At 46.9% G+C, this 17,575-nt stretch overlaps 2 protein-coding genes across 2 annotated transcripts; one reads left to right on the forward strand and one right to left on the reverse strand.

Annotated features, from left to right (window-relative positions):
• Positions 1-283: 283 nt before the first annotated feature.
• LOC120673690 (prostaglandin E synthase 2-like) lies at positions 284-8,908 on the reverse strand. Its single transcript, XM_039954656.1, has 6 exons — positions 8,486-8,908; positions 7,781-7,915; positions 7,581-7,656; positions 6,754-6,848; positions 773-940; positions 284-646 (listed from the first exon to the last, which is right to left on the reverse strand). Exons 1-6 carry the CDS (start codon positions 8,793-8,795, stop codon positions 486-488), a joined length of 945 nt encoding a protein of 314 aa, XP_039810590.1. The 5' UTR covers positions 8,796-8,908; the 3' UTR covers positions 284-485.
• A 44-nt stretch (positions 8,909-8,952) lies between these two features.
• On the forward strand, positions 8,953-17,364 carry LOC120674803. Its single transcript, XM_039955923.1, has 3 exons — positions 8,953-9,067; positions 12,068-13,491; positions 17,347-17,364. The coding sequence occupies exons 1-3, from the start codon at positions 8,953-8,955 to the stop codon at positions 17,362-17,364; spliced, it is 1,557 nt and encodes a 518-aa protein (XP_039811857.1).
• Positions 17,365-17,575: the final 211 nt, after the last annotated feature.

Below are 17,575 nucleotides of genomic sequence, written 5' to 3' on the forward strand. Positions count from 1 at the left end.
TTAAATGTAGTTTAAAAAAATAACTAATTGCACAGTTTAGCCGGAAATGATAAGATGAATCTTTTGAACCTAATTAGTTCATAATTGGACACTAATTAACAAATAAAAACGAAAGTGCTACAGTAGCCAAACCTAAAAAATTTCGCGAACTAAACGCGCCCTAATGGTGTTCAAATCGTTTTAGCATTGTCCTGACCACCTTGCCGTCACCTCGTCATGGCTAATCCATGCTCTGATAAACTGATGCTCTGACAAACTGTACAAACTGTAGGGACAGCAGACATCATCCGAAGTTTTAGATCCTTCAAAGTATGTCGTCAGACCATATCACCACAAACAACCACAACCATGTTTCCAGGTCAAATCACAGTTCCTCCGTGCATTGTATATGGCAAAGAATTATTTCATACACTAGATTATGGCAAAATTTTGAAAAGCTTGGTGTCTTAAGGACATAGTCCAATGTCAAAATTATGGTTTTCCTTCTACTCCTCGATTCTTGATGGTTCCCCAACTGCATCTTCCATTCGCAGGTACCACTCACCGATTTGAGTATTCTCAACCATATCCTTTCCTGATCTCAAGTACCGAATAGGTCTCAGAACACCGAAGACTGCAAGGTCTGCCAAGTTAGGCTTGGAACCACCTGGAGGAAAATGTACCAAGACAAAACAACCACACAGTTACTACTGGTTCAAGAAAATCAACTTATCTCTACTATTTCCCTGTTTCTATGAATTTTATTTTCTTTGCAAATAAATAAATAGGATACCGAGGAAATCTCTTCCATTCAGGGCTTGAACCCATGTGTTGGCAGCATCATACAATGAAGCACGCTCATCGGTCATATTGTATTTCTTCTTTAGCTTCTTCGATACCATGTACATGACCGCAGCACCAGCATACTTCACAGCAAACCTCTCTGTAAAACTGAAATTACCTGCATCACAAAGGTTTGAAGGATAAGAACATATTGTTTGAAACAAGTAATAAAATCATGTCCCACCCAATGTAAATTTGAGTAGTCATCACATCAGTTGGTACAGTACAATCTTCTAATAGTTTTTTTTTCACAATAGCTAAAATCATCGGTAGAGAAATCAGAGAACAAAAATCGCACAATTTTTTTCTGGATAGACGTATAGGAAACAACCCTTTATTATGAGACAACATCGACTGTCCGTACTAGAAAATGTGTTTATTTGCAAAATGCATTAGCCAGAAAAAGTAATAAGTCAAGGTTCATCAATGATCAAGACTTGACTCTTATGCTGTTTCTTTGCCAGTTTCACAACATCAAAATGTTTGTGTCAGATATTGTGTATGGAGCAAAAAGGAAAAACATCCAAGCAATTCGATGTATTTGCTGGTATTTTTGAGCTGATATAAAATCACCAAACAAAGAAGGCAAAAACATATGTATGTGCAGATGTAAAATAAAGTGAGAGATGAAGTTTTAAGTGCAATATCTCTGCAATGTTATGAAGAGTTCCTAGCTGTTAGATGCAACCACCAAAAGAAAATTATGCTTCTGACACTAGACATGATGCTGCCATGGTTAACACTATCTGAGTATGCAACTCGCAAAATGGGTTTCATAGATCAGAATCTAACTAAGAGATTAAAGGTAATGGTGTGCTTGTCCTTCATATTTGCCAAGATACAGAAGAAGGCTTCACAATTGTATTGAGGTCAAAGTGAACAACGAGACACATGTTCTGAATATTATGTAATACATTTCATGTTCCCATGCACCCAGAGTATGGAACAACCCAGCAGAGGACCGAAAAGGATGTAATAGCCTTCTCTGGGGACCTACTGTGAATCTCCAACTCACTAGAGCATATAATTTTTGAATATACCTTTACTTCTCACTAGATGGATTTTTACCCCAATAAAGAAACATCTGCATCTATCTCACGCACAACCTGATTAGGGAAAATGATATGTAGAAGATGGGTACTTTATTCATATGGCAAGGGGGGAAAAAGGTGATGTCACAGATGTTAAGTATATATCTTGGCCCATATACTCTAGGCCCATGTGGCCCATGTGCTCTCTCTTCATCTACTTGCTGCTGGCTGCTACTCTTGGCTCTTGCTCTCGACAGTCTCTCTCTCCATCTCAGGTAACATGGTATCACAGCCAAGATCCACTTTTTCCGCCGCCGTCCGTCCGCTGGCCGCCGTCCGCCCGTCGCGGTGGTGACTCCACCCGCCGGCGCCGTTCGTCTTCATCTGCCGGCCTTCATTCTTGCGGTCGGCACAGCCCGTCGTTGCCGCCGTCCGCCCGTCTCTGCTGCCGTCCGTCGCCCGTCGCGGCACCACCTCCTGGCCGCCCGTCGCGGCCCTTCCCAGCCGCCCGTTGCAGCGTCCGTCTTCCCGTCCGCGCGCCGTCTGCGCACCACCCTTCCGCGCCGTCCGCGCGCCGCACCTCCACGCGCTGTGTGGGTGCGCCTGCCCCTGTTCGCGCGCCGTCTGCGCGCTGTGTGGGCGCGCCCGCCCCTGTTCGCCGCCTGCCTGCTACCCGCCCCTGTTTGCCGCCGCCTCTGCTCTGCTGCTATTTTACAGCAAGCAAGAGGAAGGGGGGGGGTGCTCTGTCTGCTCAGCCCGGTGCTCCTCTGCTCTGCTCAGAGGAGGGGGGGCGCCGCCTCCTCTGCTCTGCTCAGCCCGGTGCTGCACGTCTGGTGCTCTGGCTCCTCAATTGTTCTATACTGCTGCTGCCTTGTTGCTGACTGGTTGCTGCTGGTGCTCTGTGACAAGTACAAGTATCAGCTTTCTTCCACATGTTGCAATCCAGTGTTATGGCTAATGATATCAAGCCTAGTGCTGCGGTTCATACTAGTGGAACTGTGTCAATCGTTGCTGCCTCTCAGAACTTCGCTTCGCAGTCTTGGATTCGGGATTCAGGGGCTTCTTTTCATGTGACGTCTGACAAGTCTAAGTTGGTAGCATGTCAACCAGTCACTAATGCTACTTCTATCCACACTGCTGATGGTACATTATGTCATATTACTCATCAAGGTTCCCTTCATTCTCCCCATTTTTATATACCTGATGTTTCCTGTGTACCTCAGTTGTCTATGAATCTTCTGTCAGTTGGTCAAATAGCTGATATGAACTGCTTTGTTGGATTTGATGATTCATCATGTTTTATCCAAGATCGTCAGAGTGGAAGTGTGATTGGGACTGGTCATCGCAGTAGAGATTCTTCTAACCTCTATGTTCTGGACACCTTACATCTTCCTTCTTCTACCGCTCGTGTGTCATCAGCTGTGTCATCATCAGGTTCATCTTTCGCCAAGTGGCATCATCGTCTTGGCCACCTATGTGGGTCTCGATTGTCTACCCTGATTAATGAGGGTCGTCTTGGTCGTATCCCTATTGATTCTAGTTTCCACTGCAAGGGTTGCCAGCTTGGCAAACAGGTACAACTCCCATATTCTACTAGTACTTCTCATTCTGCTCGACCTTTTGATCTTATTCACTCAGATGTCTGGGGACCTGCACCTTTTACTTCCAAGGGAGGTCACCGTTACTATGTCATTTTCATTGATGACCATTCTCGATACACTTGGATCTATTTTATGAAACATCGATCCCAACTGTGTTCTATTTACCAGTCCTTTGCTCGCATGGTGCACACTCAATTTTCCACTGCTGTTAAAGTGTTTCGTTCTGATTCTGGAGGTGAATACTTGTCCTCAGCTTTTCGCCAATTTCTCACCTCCGAGGGTACCCTTGCTCAACTCTCATGTGCAGGCGCTCATGCTCAAAATGGTGTTGCTGAACGTAAACATCGCCATCTTATAGAGACTGCTCGCACACTTCTCATTGCATCTTTTATGCCTTCTCATTTTTGGGGAGAAGTTGTATCCACTGCTGTTTATCTTATTAATCGGCAACCTTCCTCCAAACTTGCTGGCAAATGTCCCGGTGAGGTTCTTTTTGGTATACCTCCCAACTATGATCACCTTCGGGTTTTTGGTTGCACATGTTATGTCTTGCTTGCTCCTCGTGAACGGACTAAGTTGACTGCCCAGTCGGTTGAATGTGTTTTTCTACGGTATAGTCCTGGACATAAGGGTTATCGTTGCTATGACCCTTCTGCTCGTCGCATACGTATCTCCCGTGATGTGACATTTGATGAGAATCGTCCTTTCTTTTATAACCCCTCTACACAGCCCTCATATTCTTCCACAGAGTCTACGTCTTTTATGTGTCTTCCTCCTATTTCCATCACGCCTCCTCTCTATGAGACACCTACACCAACTCCTCCACCTCCAACACCACCTCCTCCACCTCCACCTCCACCTCCACCTCCACCTCCACCTCACCCTTTTTCAAAACCACCTATCACACGTTTCTTCACTCATCGTCCCAAAATCCCCACTGAGCTTCCTTCTAGTTCTCCCACCTCGGCTAGTCCTGACACGCCTGTTGTTGATGCTTCTAATAATAATATTGATGAGTCACATATTGTTTCTGATGAGTTACAGACTGGTCCACGATATAATCTACGAGATCGTAGTACTATTCATCCTGAAGATAAGTATGGTTTTCCTCGTGTGAATGCACTTGTTCATGAGCCAGTCACTTATCAGGAAGCTGTTGGTATTCCTGAATGGCAGCTTGCTATGTCTGAGGAGCTTGCTGCCCTTGATCGGACAGGAACTTGGGATCTTGTTCCATTACCACCACATGCAGTGTCTATCACATGTAAATGGGTGTTCAAAATTAAAACCAAGTCAGATGGTTCTATTGAGAGATATAAAGCTCGTCTCGTTGCCAGGGGTTTTCAGCAGACAAAGGGGCATGATTATGATGAGACATTTGCTCCTGTTGCACACATGACCACTGTTCGTACTCTGATTGCAGCGGCTGCTTCTTGTTTTTGGACTATCTCTCAGATGGATGTTAAGAATGCTTTTCTTCATGGTGATTTACATGAGGAAGTTTATATGCAGCTTCCACCAGGTGTTGATGCACCTCCAGGATATGTTTGTCATCTTCGTCGTGCATTATATGGCCTTAAACAGGCCCCTCGTGCTTGGTTTGAGCGTTTTGTCTTTGTAATACTGGCTACTGGTTTTTCACAGAGTGATCATGATCCTGTTTTATTTATTCATCTATCTCCGCGTGGTCGTACCTTGCTTCTCCTCTATGTTGATGACATGTTGATTACGGGGGATGATGTGGAACACATTTCTCATGTCAAGAAGCAACTTGGTGAGCACTTTCAGATGTCTGATTTGGGTCCTCTCAGTTATTTCTTAGGGATTGAGGTTTTGCGTTCTGCCAAGGGCTATTACCTTTCTCAGTCCAAATATATACAAGATCTTATTGCTCGTTCTGGCATTACTGATAATCGAACTGCTGCAACACCAATGGATCTTCACTTGCAGCTTCGTCCTAATGATGGTACACCTTTGGCGGATCCTTCAAGATATAGGCATATTGTGGGCAGTCTTGTTTATCTCACTGTTACCAGACCTGACATTGCACATACAGTCCATATTTTGAGTCAGTTTGTGGGTGCTCCTACTTCAGTTCATTTTGGACATTTGCTTCGTGTGTTGAGATACTTAAGAGGGACATCATCTCAGTGTTTGTTTTATGCTCGTGATAGTCCGCTTCGTCTTCATGCTTATTCAGACTCCACTTGGGCGAGTGATCCAACAGATCGTCGTTCTGTCACTGGTTATTGCATATTTCTTGGCTCTTCTCCTCTTGTATGGAAGTCTAAGAAGCAGGCAGCTGTATCTCGGTCTAGTACAGAGGCAGAACTTCGAGCATTTGCCACTACCACTTCAGAGATTGTATGGCTTCATTGGTTATTAGCTGATTTTGGCATCTCTCCTGATGCCCCCACACCTCTTCTCTGTGATAATACTGGAGCCATACAGATTGCCAATGATCCTGTGAAACATGAACTTACCAAGCATATTGGTGTTGATGCCTCCTTCACTCGGTCTCACTGTCATCAAAAGACGATTGCTCTCCAGTATGTGCCATCAGAACTGCAAGTGGCAGATTTTTTCATTAAAGCACAAACTCGAGAGCAACATCGGCTTCATCTGCTCAAACTCAACGCTTCGGATCCTCCATCTCCGCCTTGAGTTTGAAGGGGGGTGTTAAGTATATATCTTGGCCCATATACTCTAGGCCCATGTGGCCCATGTGCTCTCTCTTCATCTACTTGCTGCTGGCTGCTACTCTTGGCTCTTGCTCTCGACAGTCTCTCTCTCCATCTCAGGTAACAACAGAACCCCACTGCAGATAGTGTTGTGCTGTTGTCACAAATATTGGAAATCAATGGGATGCTGAAGATCTCGAATAGTAGCAGGCATTACTGTGGAATGATGGTAATTGGAATAAAATGAATGGAAACAGATTTGGGAGTGGCAACAAGAAATAGGTATTTTCAACATTGGACAATTATCCAGATCTGTCTGTAACCCCTCATTAAAGACCAAGCAAAAATATAATCCAATTTGATCCAGATATGTTTCTCATCATTGTTCATTGTGGAATTCAGAATTCACAACTTCCTATCAACTTGATTGCATGCAGATATCACCCAAATACCACCTATTTACAATTGTGTGCTTTATGTGGCCCTCAATAATTAGAAGCATGAGCTTAAATTTGCACAGGCATTCAAAAGACACTGAAAGTGCACCTCTAAATTTCAACAGAAATAAAGGAAGCATAGAAGGATACACAGAACAGAGTTGAGACTTTATCAGGTTACCATGTTGGGAAATGTAGTCAAAAGATTCTAGAGCTTCTGAAGTTGTCCGATATATGTTAGGAGACAACATGTGCACAAGGTGCTCATCAACCCACCTAGATAAAGGAACAAACATTAGAAGAAAAAAGAAATTTGGACAAGCAAGAGATCCTACCAATGTTTTGAAAATTGCAACGCTATAGGCAGGTGGTCAGGCTCCTCAGCGCCTAATCAGCTGTGCTTTTGGCATATCAACACAATAAACATAAAGCAAATACAGAAAACCACCTAGAAAAAAAAATGCCTATCTCTAAGTAAAGTGTTGTACCACCTTGTGTATGGCACTGTTCTTTTTAAGCACTGGTTTTAGGCATAATCATGCAGAGTGGTGAGGAAAGCATAATTTAAAAAAAAACTGATTCCAATAGAATACCAGTTCGCCCCAATGGGCCATAGTGGTAGTGAATGGTACAGCGATAAGGTCAGTACAGGGCAAAAGGCAGCTGGGTTGGCACAAGTTTCTTCAAACATGTGCGGAAGCAAGGAGTTACGAAAAAGTTATTTGCAAACATTTCAAGGAACTAGCAGAACCTGAAATTTAACAAGGCAAATTTAATTTGATGTTTGTTTTGTTTAACTTTAAAATACTATATTCCTTCTAACTTCCACACCATGGGCTCGCTAGAAATTTTGCAATGGAAAGTCATAACTTAGTAACACATATACATAAATTTAAAAAAAAAAGAACACTATAACACAAAAGCTAAATAATGAGAGAACCAACACCATGAAATCATATCAAGCACCACTAACTGCACAGGCAATTAATGAAAGTAATGATAAGATACCTTCGCCATTTTGCTTCTTCTTCATTTGTGAGTTCATCATCAGGTCTGATCCTGCGGTGTAGTATATTGATTATATCTGCCAAAAACAGATCAGAAAAATGCAAAATGAATTCATTGCTTCGCCCATAGGGAAAAAAGAACATGGGATTTGCAAGTACGGTGATGAAAAAGGACAAAAGATCAAAAAAAAAAAGTGTAACCTGATGAATCAACAAGCTGTTCACCATCTACTGTCAATATCGGGACTTTCTTGTAATCAGACCACTTGATTTCCTTTTTGCTCAATGGATTAACTTCCACAACCTTGTATGGTATATCATGATAGTCTAAGAAGGCTGATATGAAGGCAATGGAAAAAAGGTTAGTGTCATGGCAGTGGGAGCACCAATATTCAAGAACAGAACAAGTTATTGTTTTCAAACAGACAATTGCTACTGTCCTACTGCTCTTATTTAATGGAAAAACCAACACTGAAACAAAAATTTTCAGCAAACTAGTACTCCTCTCAGTGGTGATGCACTGTTTTGCAATAAACTATTCCTTGTTGAATTACGAGCAAACAGAGCAAATCATCCGTCATTTGATTATTTAACATGATGTACCTTCAAAAAACTTCATATTATCCTAAAACAAAAGACTTTCTCGACTTTTATTTGTCTGTTTGCTTTCTAATCCAGATCAAGAAGCTAGTAAAGTTAGCATTGCATCAAGAGGATGTCCCTCGCCGGACTTCCGTAGCAATTACAATGACATACTAGTACCAATATTAATTTGTAGAGCATAAAAATCTCCTATCCCCAGAACCCCAGAAATCTCTACAGCGAAAACTTAATTCCAAACGTGCCGTAGATCGGAAAGATAGATGCCAGAATCGCGAGACTGGAGCAAAGGAAAGGAAGACTCACCTCTGACCTTGTTGCAGAACGGGCACGCCTGATACTGGTATAGCACCACATTCTGCGGCAACAGATCCGTAGGCGGCCGCTCCTTCGCCTTCACCTCCGCCGCCACTACAGTAGCGAAGGTAAGAGAGAAAGACACGGCGCCAGCGATCCCGGCCGGCATCACCCTCGGGGAAGGAGGCGGCAAGCGGGGCGGCGGCACCATCGGAGCGCACCACCTCGAGCCAGGGGCGGCCGCTGGGGAGGCCGCGCCGTGGAGCGGGCGGGCGGAGAGGAGGGAGCGGGAAGTCTGCGCCGCTCGCAGCGACCTCATCGTGTGGTGCAGTCGGGAGCGGGCGGGCCGCGAGTTCGCGACGGCGGGCGGCGGACTGGCGGTGTGCGGGATTACGGCGGCGGCGGCGGCGGCCTGCGGGTGCGGAAATTTTGCGTGGAGAAGGGGTGCAGAGCGTGGCCTGGGCAACCCGCTCCAGATGGGGGACGCGTGGCGGGTGCTCCAATCCAACGGCCCCACCGAGAAGCTGCGTCTCTGCCAGCGTCACTCGGCGCTGGCCTCGAGCCGGCCCCTCTACTTTTTGAAGGCTCTAGGCTTGTGCTTTAAAATAGTATTTTCGTTTTACATTAAAAATATCTTTTTTATTTGATGCATCTGACCTGTTTTTAAATACATCGTGTTGCAACATCAGATTGATGGTTAAAATTGACAGCAGCCGGTCTGTCCGAGCAGTCTGACCGGCCTGGACCCTATAGTTGATCCAGCAGAGGCCGACGGGTCCGACTAGTCTATGAGGAGTCTGAGTGCAAATAAAGATTTTTATAGATTTAGATCTGTAAACAGAATTTTTTTAGGGTAAGTAATTCTCACCTTATAAATATAAAGTGTCACGACCGATTGAGGGATCCAATCGATAAAAAACAAACCAATCTACTACTTTTTATCGTTTTTATCTTTTCTCCAAATTCTAGATTTTCCAACCTTCATCTGTTGTTCTTCCTTCGTCTCCATGACGTCTGAACGTGTTCTAGATGGCTTATCGATCCTAGAACAACCCTAAACGTGCTTGCTGTGACGGGTCCTTCCCGGACGAGTGTTCGTCGGCTGTCGCTGGTTTTGCCCGACGACCGGTCTGACCGGTTCCCTTGACCGGTCTAACGGCTTCACATTAGTTCAATAACATGCTTGGAGGAGGTTATAGAGGGACTCAATAACATGTGTACCGTGGTAGAGGATATTATATCCTCTGTGGCATGGCGTGGGTGGCCGGATATGGTGGTGCAAGTTATAGTGGCGAAAAATCTTGTGACGATGTTAGACTTGGTCAACCCAGAGTGGTTCTTGGTGGGGTTGAAAGATATTTATGGATAACTATATCAGGGCGACCTCTAAGGGTCTATAGTCACACGATTGCTCATGGATGAAGTTCATAAATCTAAAAATGCACTATCGAAGTTTATGGATCTAAGTGACACAACTTAAAAGTTTATGGACATAAAAATGCACTATCGGAGTTTATGGATCTAAGTGATACAACTTACAAGTCTATGGACCTAAAAATACACTTTCATAGTTTATGGACTTAAATGACACGAATTACAAGTAGATGGATCTAAAAATGCACATTTGGAGTTCGTGGACCTAAATGTCACATCCTTACAAGTTGGTGGATCTCTGTTGCATTTTACTCCAATTTAAAATAATGGAGAGTAGAACTTTGAGTTCATCTAGTAAAAAAACATATAGAAAAAGGCAGCCAGATAATGTAATATATACAATGATCCAAACAAAAATTACAGAAGACAATTAAGGAAGAATTTTGGTAGACTTTCAAGTATGAATAGGTACTTTATCTTCCGAGATGGTCAAGGTAATAATAATGCAACAGAGAACGTACATAATTCTTTTTCCATATCAAGCTATTTTCTACAAAATGTAGATTATCACGTAATTTGGGAACATTTCATGAATAAGAATGCCTACAAAATTAATCATATAAACCGGTATTGTCAGCGTAATGGGAACGGGAACCCCATAACTCCGGACTCATGCGCGATTAAAGGAGGGACCCGCTAGCTGCGTCAGCCGGCGACTTCAGTCGAGCGCAGCTGTGGGTCCCCACCAGGGACGTCCCCCCACAGGAGGCGGGCACCCACCAAGAGCGGGGCGGGCCTGACCCAACACGCGAAGCCCGGGAGGAGCGTTTCCTTCCCCTCGAAGACACCCGCCCGGTAAAAATATCTTTACCAGACAGTTACCGTGCCCAGCAGCCAGGCTTGGCGCAGAGCCCGAAGGAGTGCACGGCTTCCCCGTAAGAACATCATGATTATGGGGATGTCGTGCACTCAGAAGATATGATGACGGGCGGCGGATAGCTTATCCTGAGCTACCCGTCCTATCAGCTTGAAGATGGACGGTGGCCGGGACCCACCGTCGTTTACCGCGCCCCCATCGCGGTAAAAGCTAGAGCCACCCCGGGCGACGCCCCGTGGTTGACCCGGAATGCCCCGAGGTCACCCCAGGATGCCTCCGGCGGGTCCCAGAACACTGCTCCTGCGGGCCCGACAAGATGCCTGCTCACCTGATAGAAGCAGGGCAACCTAAAAGACGGCGCCTACAGTGCAAAGAGGGCGTTCACACTAGTAAGAGAGCAACAGAGAAGGAAGTAACAGTGTATAGATAGGAAGGTCCCAGGGCATGTAAGGGGACCGGCTCTTTCGGTACCTAACTCATACATCTCGGACTTGGGCTCCCCAACTCGGGATCAGCAAAGAACCAATCACAACACATAGGACATAGGGTATTACGCCTCCGGGCAGCTTGAACTTGTCTAAAAACAACTGTCTCAACTCGCTTCCTTAGGGGAGATCCTTGCGCGGTTTATACCCTTGGCCAAATCTCTAAACGGCGGTTCCCACGAATCCCTACTCGCGGTAATCACCCACCGTCAGCTGGCGTGCCAGGTAAGGGGTATAGCACGTAAGATTTCCTTTCTATGAAGCTCCACCTCTTAGAATCCATGGCGGACCGCTCTGACTGTTCCGACGGCGAGAGCGGCAACGAACGCGCGCATCCGCACTGAGGGCTTTCTAGCGCCCCTTTTTGTCTGGGGGCTGGGGGCTCGCCAACTGCGATTCCGGCCGTCTAACGGGAGGTATTGCATGTCACTGCACCGCCGCGGCTCGACGCCCCCAGGGCCTAGTCCGGCGGAACGACGACGGCCGACGCCCGCGGCGCCCGGTTCTGGGCGGAAGCGCGGGGCGAGGCCCGCCGGCTTGCAGCCGCCTTGGTCGTGCTAGCATTCCCCTAAGGGGCGGGAGCATGCACCCCTGAGGGAGAATGGCTCGACGAGCTGGCTAGTCTGGTGCGGAAGGCCGCGCCAGGACCTAAGGCGCAAAGCTGCGCCACCGTGGGGAGCCCACGGTGCAGCCCCTGCGATCGGCTACCTGCATCGAGAGAACCCCCCCCCCCCAACCTCCGGTCTCACCTCAATGAGGTGAGGGCTAGCGAGGATGCCCGCACCGCTCTGGAGAGAGCGCAGAAGAAGCGGCGCCAAGCCACCGACGAGCATGCATCATCTGGCTTGCCCGCAGGCAACGGCACCACCTCCGACGACGACATCGGCCCGTATGGGGCCGGCTGCCAGTCTTTCACGGCGAAGTTGCGGCGGGTCAACTGGCCCACCAAGTTCCGTCCGGACCTGCCCGAGAAATACGAAGGCACCATCAACTCGGAGGAATTCCTCCAAATCTACACCACCGCCATCCAGGCGGCGGGAGGAGGCCCCCAGGTTTTGGGCAACTACTTCCACGTCGCCCTCCGGGGCACTGCTCGCTCGTGGTTGATGAACCTCCCACCGGGATCTGTCGGATCCTGGGGGGAGCTGTGTGAGCAGTTCGTCACCAACTTCTCCGGGTCGTTCACCCGACCGGGGACCCGCGGCGACCTCCTCACTGTCCGACAACGCAAGGGCGAAACACTGCGCCAATACATCCAGCATTTCAGCCAGGTACGCAACACCATCCCCAGCATCTCGCCGGCCGCCGTCATCATGGCGTTCAGCGAGGGAGTCACCAACAAGTGGATGGTGGGCAAGCTGGAGACCCACAATGTGGAGACCGTCTCCGAGCTGTTCGCGTTAGCGGACAAGTACGCCCGGGAAGCCGAGGCATACGCCAGGGTCGAGCGCCGTGGCGCCCCCGAGGAGCCTCCAGCGCGCGACGGCCCGAAGCCCGGTGCCAAGGCGAACAAGAGGAACGCTGCCGCTGTCCTGGCCGCGGAGGGAGGGCTGAAACCAGCTCCCAGGGGAACCCCTGCCGGTGGCGGAAGGAAGCCCGCTCCTCCTCGCCAGGACAGTGGCAAGTGGTGCGAGCTCCACTGCACCGACCGGCACGACCTCACCAAGTGCCGCCTCGTCAAGGACCTCACGGCGAGCGCCAGCGGGGCCGCGACAACCATCGCCGTGACGACCACGACGACACGACCAGGCTGGCCCAGGTTGGCCTGGCTTGGGCTTCCAGGAGCCGTAGCACGCGGTCGCCACCATCTTCGGTGGGGCGAGGTAACCGCTGTCCCGGAGGAGGGCCAAGCTCCTCTGGGGGGAGGTCTGCACGGCATCCCGGTACCTGGGGGCTCCCAACCTCTCAAGTGGTCGAGCACTCTCATTACGTTCGACCGGAGTGACCACCCATCCAACACGGCGGGCGTGGGTCTCCTCCCAGTCGTCGTAACGCCCACCATCTGCAACATCGGGGTCGGCAAGACCCTGGTGGACGGCGGAGCAAGCGTCAACCTGCTATCGTCGGAGGTGTTCCGCAGGATGCAGATCGAGGAGCGCAAGTTCACCCCTTTAGCCCCGTTCTGCGGTGTGACCGACGGGAAGACCGTCCCATTGGGGCAGATCGAGCTTCCCGTCTCGTTCGGCGGGAGGGACAACTTCTGCACGGAGAACATCACATTCGATGTGGCCCACTTCGACCTCCCCTACAATGCCATACTTGGGCGCCCAATGCTCACTGTTGGATTGTGGCCAGTCCACCAGGGGTGTACCCGGCGGTAGAGTTTCAGGATGGGGATCTCAGGACCAAGAGCTCGATGGTAACACGAAGACGCAGCGACTTAGACAGGTTCGGGCCGCGATGTGCGTAAAACCCTACGTCTTGTGTTCGGGGTTGTATTAGGGTTTGTGTAATGCTGCCAAAAGAAGAAGTCTCTATGGGTCTTTTTTAACACCCCAGGTGTTAATCCCTGTGGTTAAGGTTAATCATGTGTTTGGTATTGTCATTAACACTAACTGTGCATGCATAAAATATTTTTTAATTACATTTTTGCTAGCTTGTTAACACAAGAAATGATTACTATTTTTCAAATCCAATGAAACATGTTTTAAAAATAATTTTTAAATTCTTGCTCAAATAAACTTTTGCCTAAAAATAAACTTGTAGAGTTTGGAGTGGTGAAAAACTTTCGTGTTTATGGTTTTTTTAAGTTTCAGCACAAAATTTGAAGAAAACTTTTAATTTTGCTTTGAATAAGACATTAATGCTTTGGTTTTAACATTTCAAATTTTAAACCATGATTTGATTTTCAAATGAAGTTTTGCCTAAAACAAAAGTTGGAGGAAATCAAATTTTGAACAACTTTCATTCTTGGAAGTTTTCGAGTTTCTATATGAAATTTTGAGTTTTGGAATAGATTCACTGTAGAAGATATTTCTTAAGGTCATTGTTCACTGGACCCACCTGTCATCTCCTCCTTCCCTCTCGAGCGTCAGCACGCCACGATGCCAGTCGCACGAAGCTTCCCCGTGCTCCCAATCGACGAGCAGGTCGAACCCAGCACGTCTCTCACTTCTCACCTCCATCTCCCTTGCTCAAGTGTTCGGCCTTCTCCATGCTTCCACCCGCACGTGCTCAGCTCTGCTCGTCTGCGTTCATGCCAAACACCATGCTGAGCTGCTCCGCCGCCCACTCCGGCCATCCCCGGCTGCGCCCCTCTTCGATTCCTCGCGCCCAAGCCTTCCCCTCATCCTCCTCCACCTCTGCTGCACCTCCCCAAGCCCGGTCTCGCCCTACCTCGACCGAAATCGACACCCCCGCCCACCGGTCTCCATTAAAGTTTCGTCGAAACTCAGGCCGCCGCCGAACTCCATTCTCGGTCACAGTTTCCACCAACCGACGGCTAGAATCGACTCCTCTCGACTCGCTGAAGCTCGTGCTCTCCACGTTCCATCGCGTTCCACGAGTTTCCATGCTCGTTCATGGCACCACCGCCGCCACGCTGCCGCTCGCCGCGGGCCGCACGCGCGCCGCACTGCTCCGCGCCACGGCGCGCCCCAGCTCCGCACTGGTCGTAGGTTCGTGCCGCCCCAGCTATCCCTTGTCGGGCCACCACCACACGCCGCCGCCACCGCCGCCGCTCACTGCTCCTGCCGCCGGCGCCTCTCCGGTCGCCCCCAACCCTCAAAGAAGCCACCCACAGGTAGCTTTTGACACCCTGAAACTCCCCCACCCCTTCCTCGCAGCCAGCAAGCACCCCCATGGCCGGAATCACCGTTTCCCCATTCTCTCCTGTTCCAAATCGCGACCAGGGCCTCCACGCAACAATTGAACCTTTTTCAGGGGGCTAACTGCACAAACCAAGACTCATATGAATAGTGCTGCGAAGGGTTCTTTTGTAATAAATTGGCTGAAACTTTAAAAAATCATAGTAAATCATAGAAAAATCAGAAAAATACAAACTAAAATTTGTTGGATTCCTTGTTCTAAGATCTACAACTTTCCTTATAGGTTGATCTTCAGTTTCGAAATAGTTTTTGCTCTAATTTAAATGTTAGTTTAAGTGGTTGCAAGCTTTGAAAATGCATAGTAAATAGTAGAAAAATGGAAAAAAAAGGTAAAGCTAGTTGGGTTAGCTTTGTTTTGCCATGTATAACTTAGGAAATATATTTAACATACTAGTTGTTTAATGTTTCTGTGATGTATTGGTTTAATCATGGTTAATGCTTGTTTTACTTTGTTTATTTAATATCTGCAGTTCTGGATGTTCAAAAATTATGAAATTTATGTCGTAGCTTACTCCTTGCATGCCTATTTCACTGTAAAAAATTCTGATCCAAAAGCTATGTGCATGTTTGTAAATCTATTTTTTTATTCAGCTTGTATTGCTAAGACCAAAATAAATACTTTATGTTATCAACAAATGTTGGCAAATTGTTTTTACACTCCCTATCAGTATCTTAGCATGCTATTTAATTTGTGCTATCAGATTCTTGCTGCATGTCAAGTTTTTACATTTATATGGTTCCTAGATATAGTTTTTCTTTTGTTATTGCTAAGAAATGTCTTCCTGCATAGATAATTGCGGCAACTTGTTTTGTTCATGTGCTAACCTTGTGAAATCATTTAGAACTAGTATGTTGGTGGTTTTTATAAAACTTGCTTATGTTGGCTTGTTAGCTAAATAAAGTCTTTAGTTGCTCTCTCGGCTTTGCCTACCATACTTGATATTCCTTGCTATCTTTCTATGGAAGATTTGAGTAGTATCTAATTAAACACCTTTTGGTGCTTAAATCTGTGTGGTGTGACTCGGTTTATCTTGTATGCCTTTTAAATGCATCGTGTATTGTTTTCTTTACGTTCATGCATTTGCATCGTTGCATATCATATAGGTACGCTAGATGCACGACGCGTGGAACTAAAGGATAAAGTCGGAGCCGAACCCGAAGATGATGTTTGGTTGACATATCCAGACGATGGATGGATGGATCCCGATGTGCATGACCGAAGACAGATGCTCGCCAAGCGAGTATCATCTATCTAACACTGACTTTGTGTCAAACCCAGGCAAGCCCCGGAGCATAACCCCTACTTTCAGTATTCAATGTTATTATTTAAGTATTGTGCATTAAGTTTTCTAGGAGCTGAATGAAACCCTAGTATGCATGTCTCTCCCTAGGTACCTATGAGTCTCTACTAGTATACAAGTATCATTAGAAATGCTGTGCTAAGTAGGAACCCGATAGAAGTCGAGTGATTCCTGTCACTCGCGAGATATAGGTCCTTGTTACTTATGAAAGGGTTACTAGAGAATGAATCATTGGGAAAGAAAGGAAAAATGGAGACCGGGCAGAGATGAATTTGGTTATGGATATGGAAGGTATGGAAAGTGAGTCTCCGCCTGTGTCGATTGAGGATCGTACCGTTGTTGGCACTACTGATCGAGGATTGAACAGTACTAACCACATGCCGAAAGTAGGAGATAGTCGAAACCGGTAAGCTGTGTACCGCTTTACAACGATACTTTGAATCCCTACATGCTACGTTGGGCGTGGGAGTTGGCGGGTGTTGGATGGATGCCACCTTCCGGTTCTCTGGGAATTCACCGTGAGGGGCCCAACACCTGGGTTTTAGCAGGCGCGATTCAGATGTCGTGGTAACGATGGAAACAGTTGATGCGTGTGGCCCGACGGGGTTTACATGTGTCGTGTTGGTTAGGTCTACCTTGCAAGATTAAATCGAATCGATTCGCCGTGACTCGCGGATATGAGAACCTTGATCTCTCTGTCACATCGTAGTAAATAATGGAATTGGGAGTGGAAAGTTGAGAATATGAGTTATGGCTGTGATACTATGAAAGGATAATGTGATCAACCATGCGTGCTCTAGATGTTCAGGCAAATCTAGTCGGTATATGCATAATAAACTTGAGCTAAAATACTGAAAGTAAGGATCCACTATTAGTAGCTTTTCAGCAAAATAACTCCAGAGCCAAATAGCTTTGCATGTCTAGGAGTCGGCTAAGTATATACCATAGTCGGGTAAGACTTCCTGAGTATTAGTATACTCAGGGTTTGTTGTTACCCTATTTTCAGGTAGCTGCTGCTGGTTGAAGCTAACTAGAATTCACATCGGTGGGCTCGATGTGATGTTCTCACGACTTCGTAGATAACGTTGTTTTCAAACTAAGCTTTTATCTAAATTCCGTTGTATATTAACTCTGACAATTACTTTAAACTTGTTTTGTGAAGTTCTGTTTTGTAATTTAAATTTGAGAAACTTATGTCTGCTTGTAATCATCTGCGCTCGCCTTCGGGTGAGACT

The sequence above is a fragment of the Panicum virgatum genome, chromosome 5N, assembly GCF_016808335.1.
Source record: "Panicum virgatum strain AP13 chromosome 5N, P.virgatum_v5, whole genome shotgun sequence".
Taxonomy (NCBI): domain Eukaryota; kingdom Viridiplantae; phylum Streptophyta; class Magnoliopsida; order Poales; family Poaceae; genus Panicum; species Panicum virgatum.

Bases quoted from the DNA above. Each gene is read 5' to 3' on its own strand.
- LOC120674803 (XM_039955923.1), top strand. From the start codon at position 8,953: ATGGGGGACGCGTGGCGGGTGCTCCAATCCAACGGCCCCACCGAGAAG. The intron at 9,068-12,067 runs GCTTGTGCTTTA...GCTTGCCCGCAG, and splicing joins CTACTTTTTGAAGGCTCTAG to GCAACGGCACCACCTCCGAC.
- LOC120673690 (XM_039954656.1), bottom strand. From the start codon at position 8,795: ATGAGGTCGCTGCGAGCGGCGCAGACTTCCCGCTCCCTCCTCTCCGCC. The intron at 7,657-7,780 runs GTTACACTTTTT...TGTTTTTGGCAG, and splicing joins ACAGCTTGTTGATTCATCAG to ATATAATCAATATACTACAC. The intron at 647-772 runs GTATCCTATTTA...ATTTTCCTCCAG, and splicing joins GAATGGAAGAGATTTCCTCG to GTGGTTCCAAGCCTAACTTG.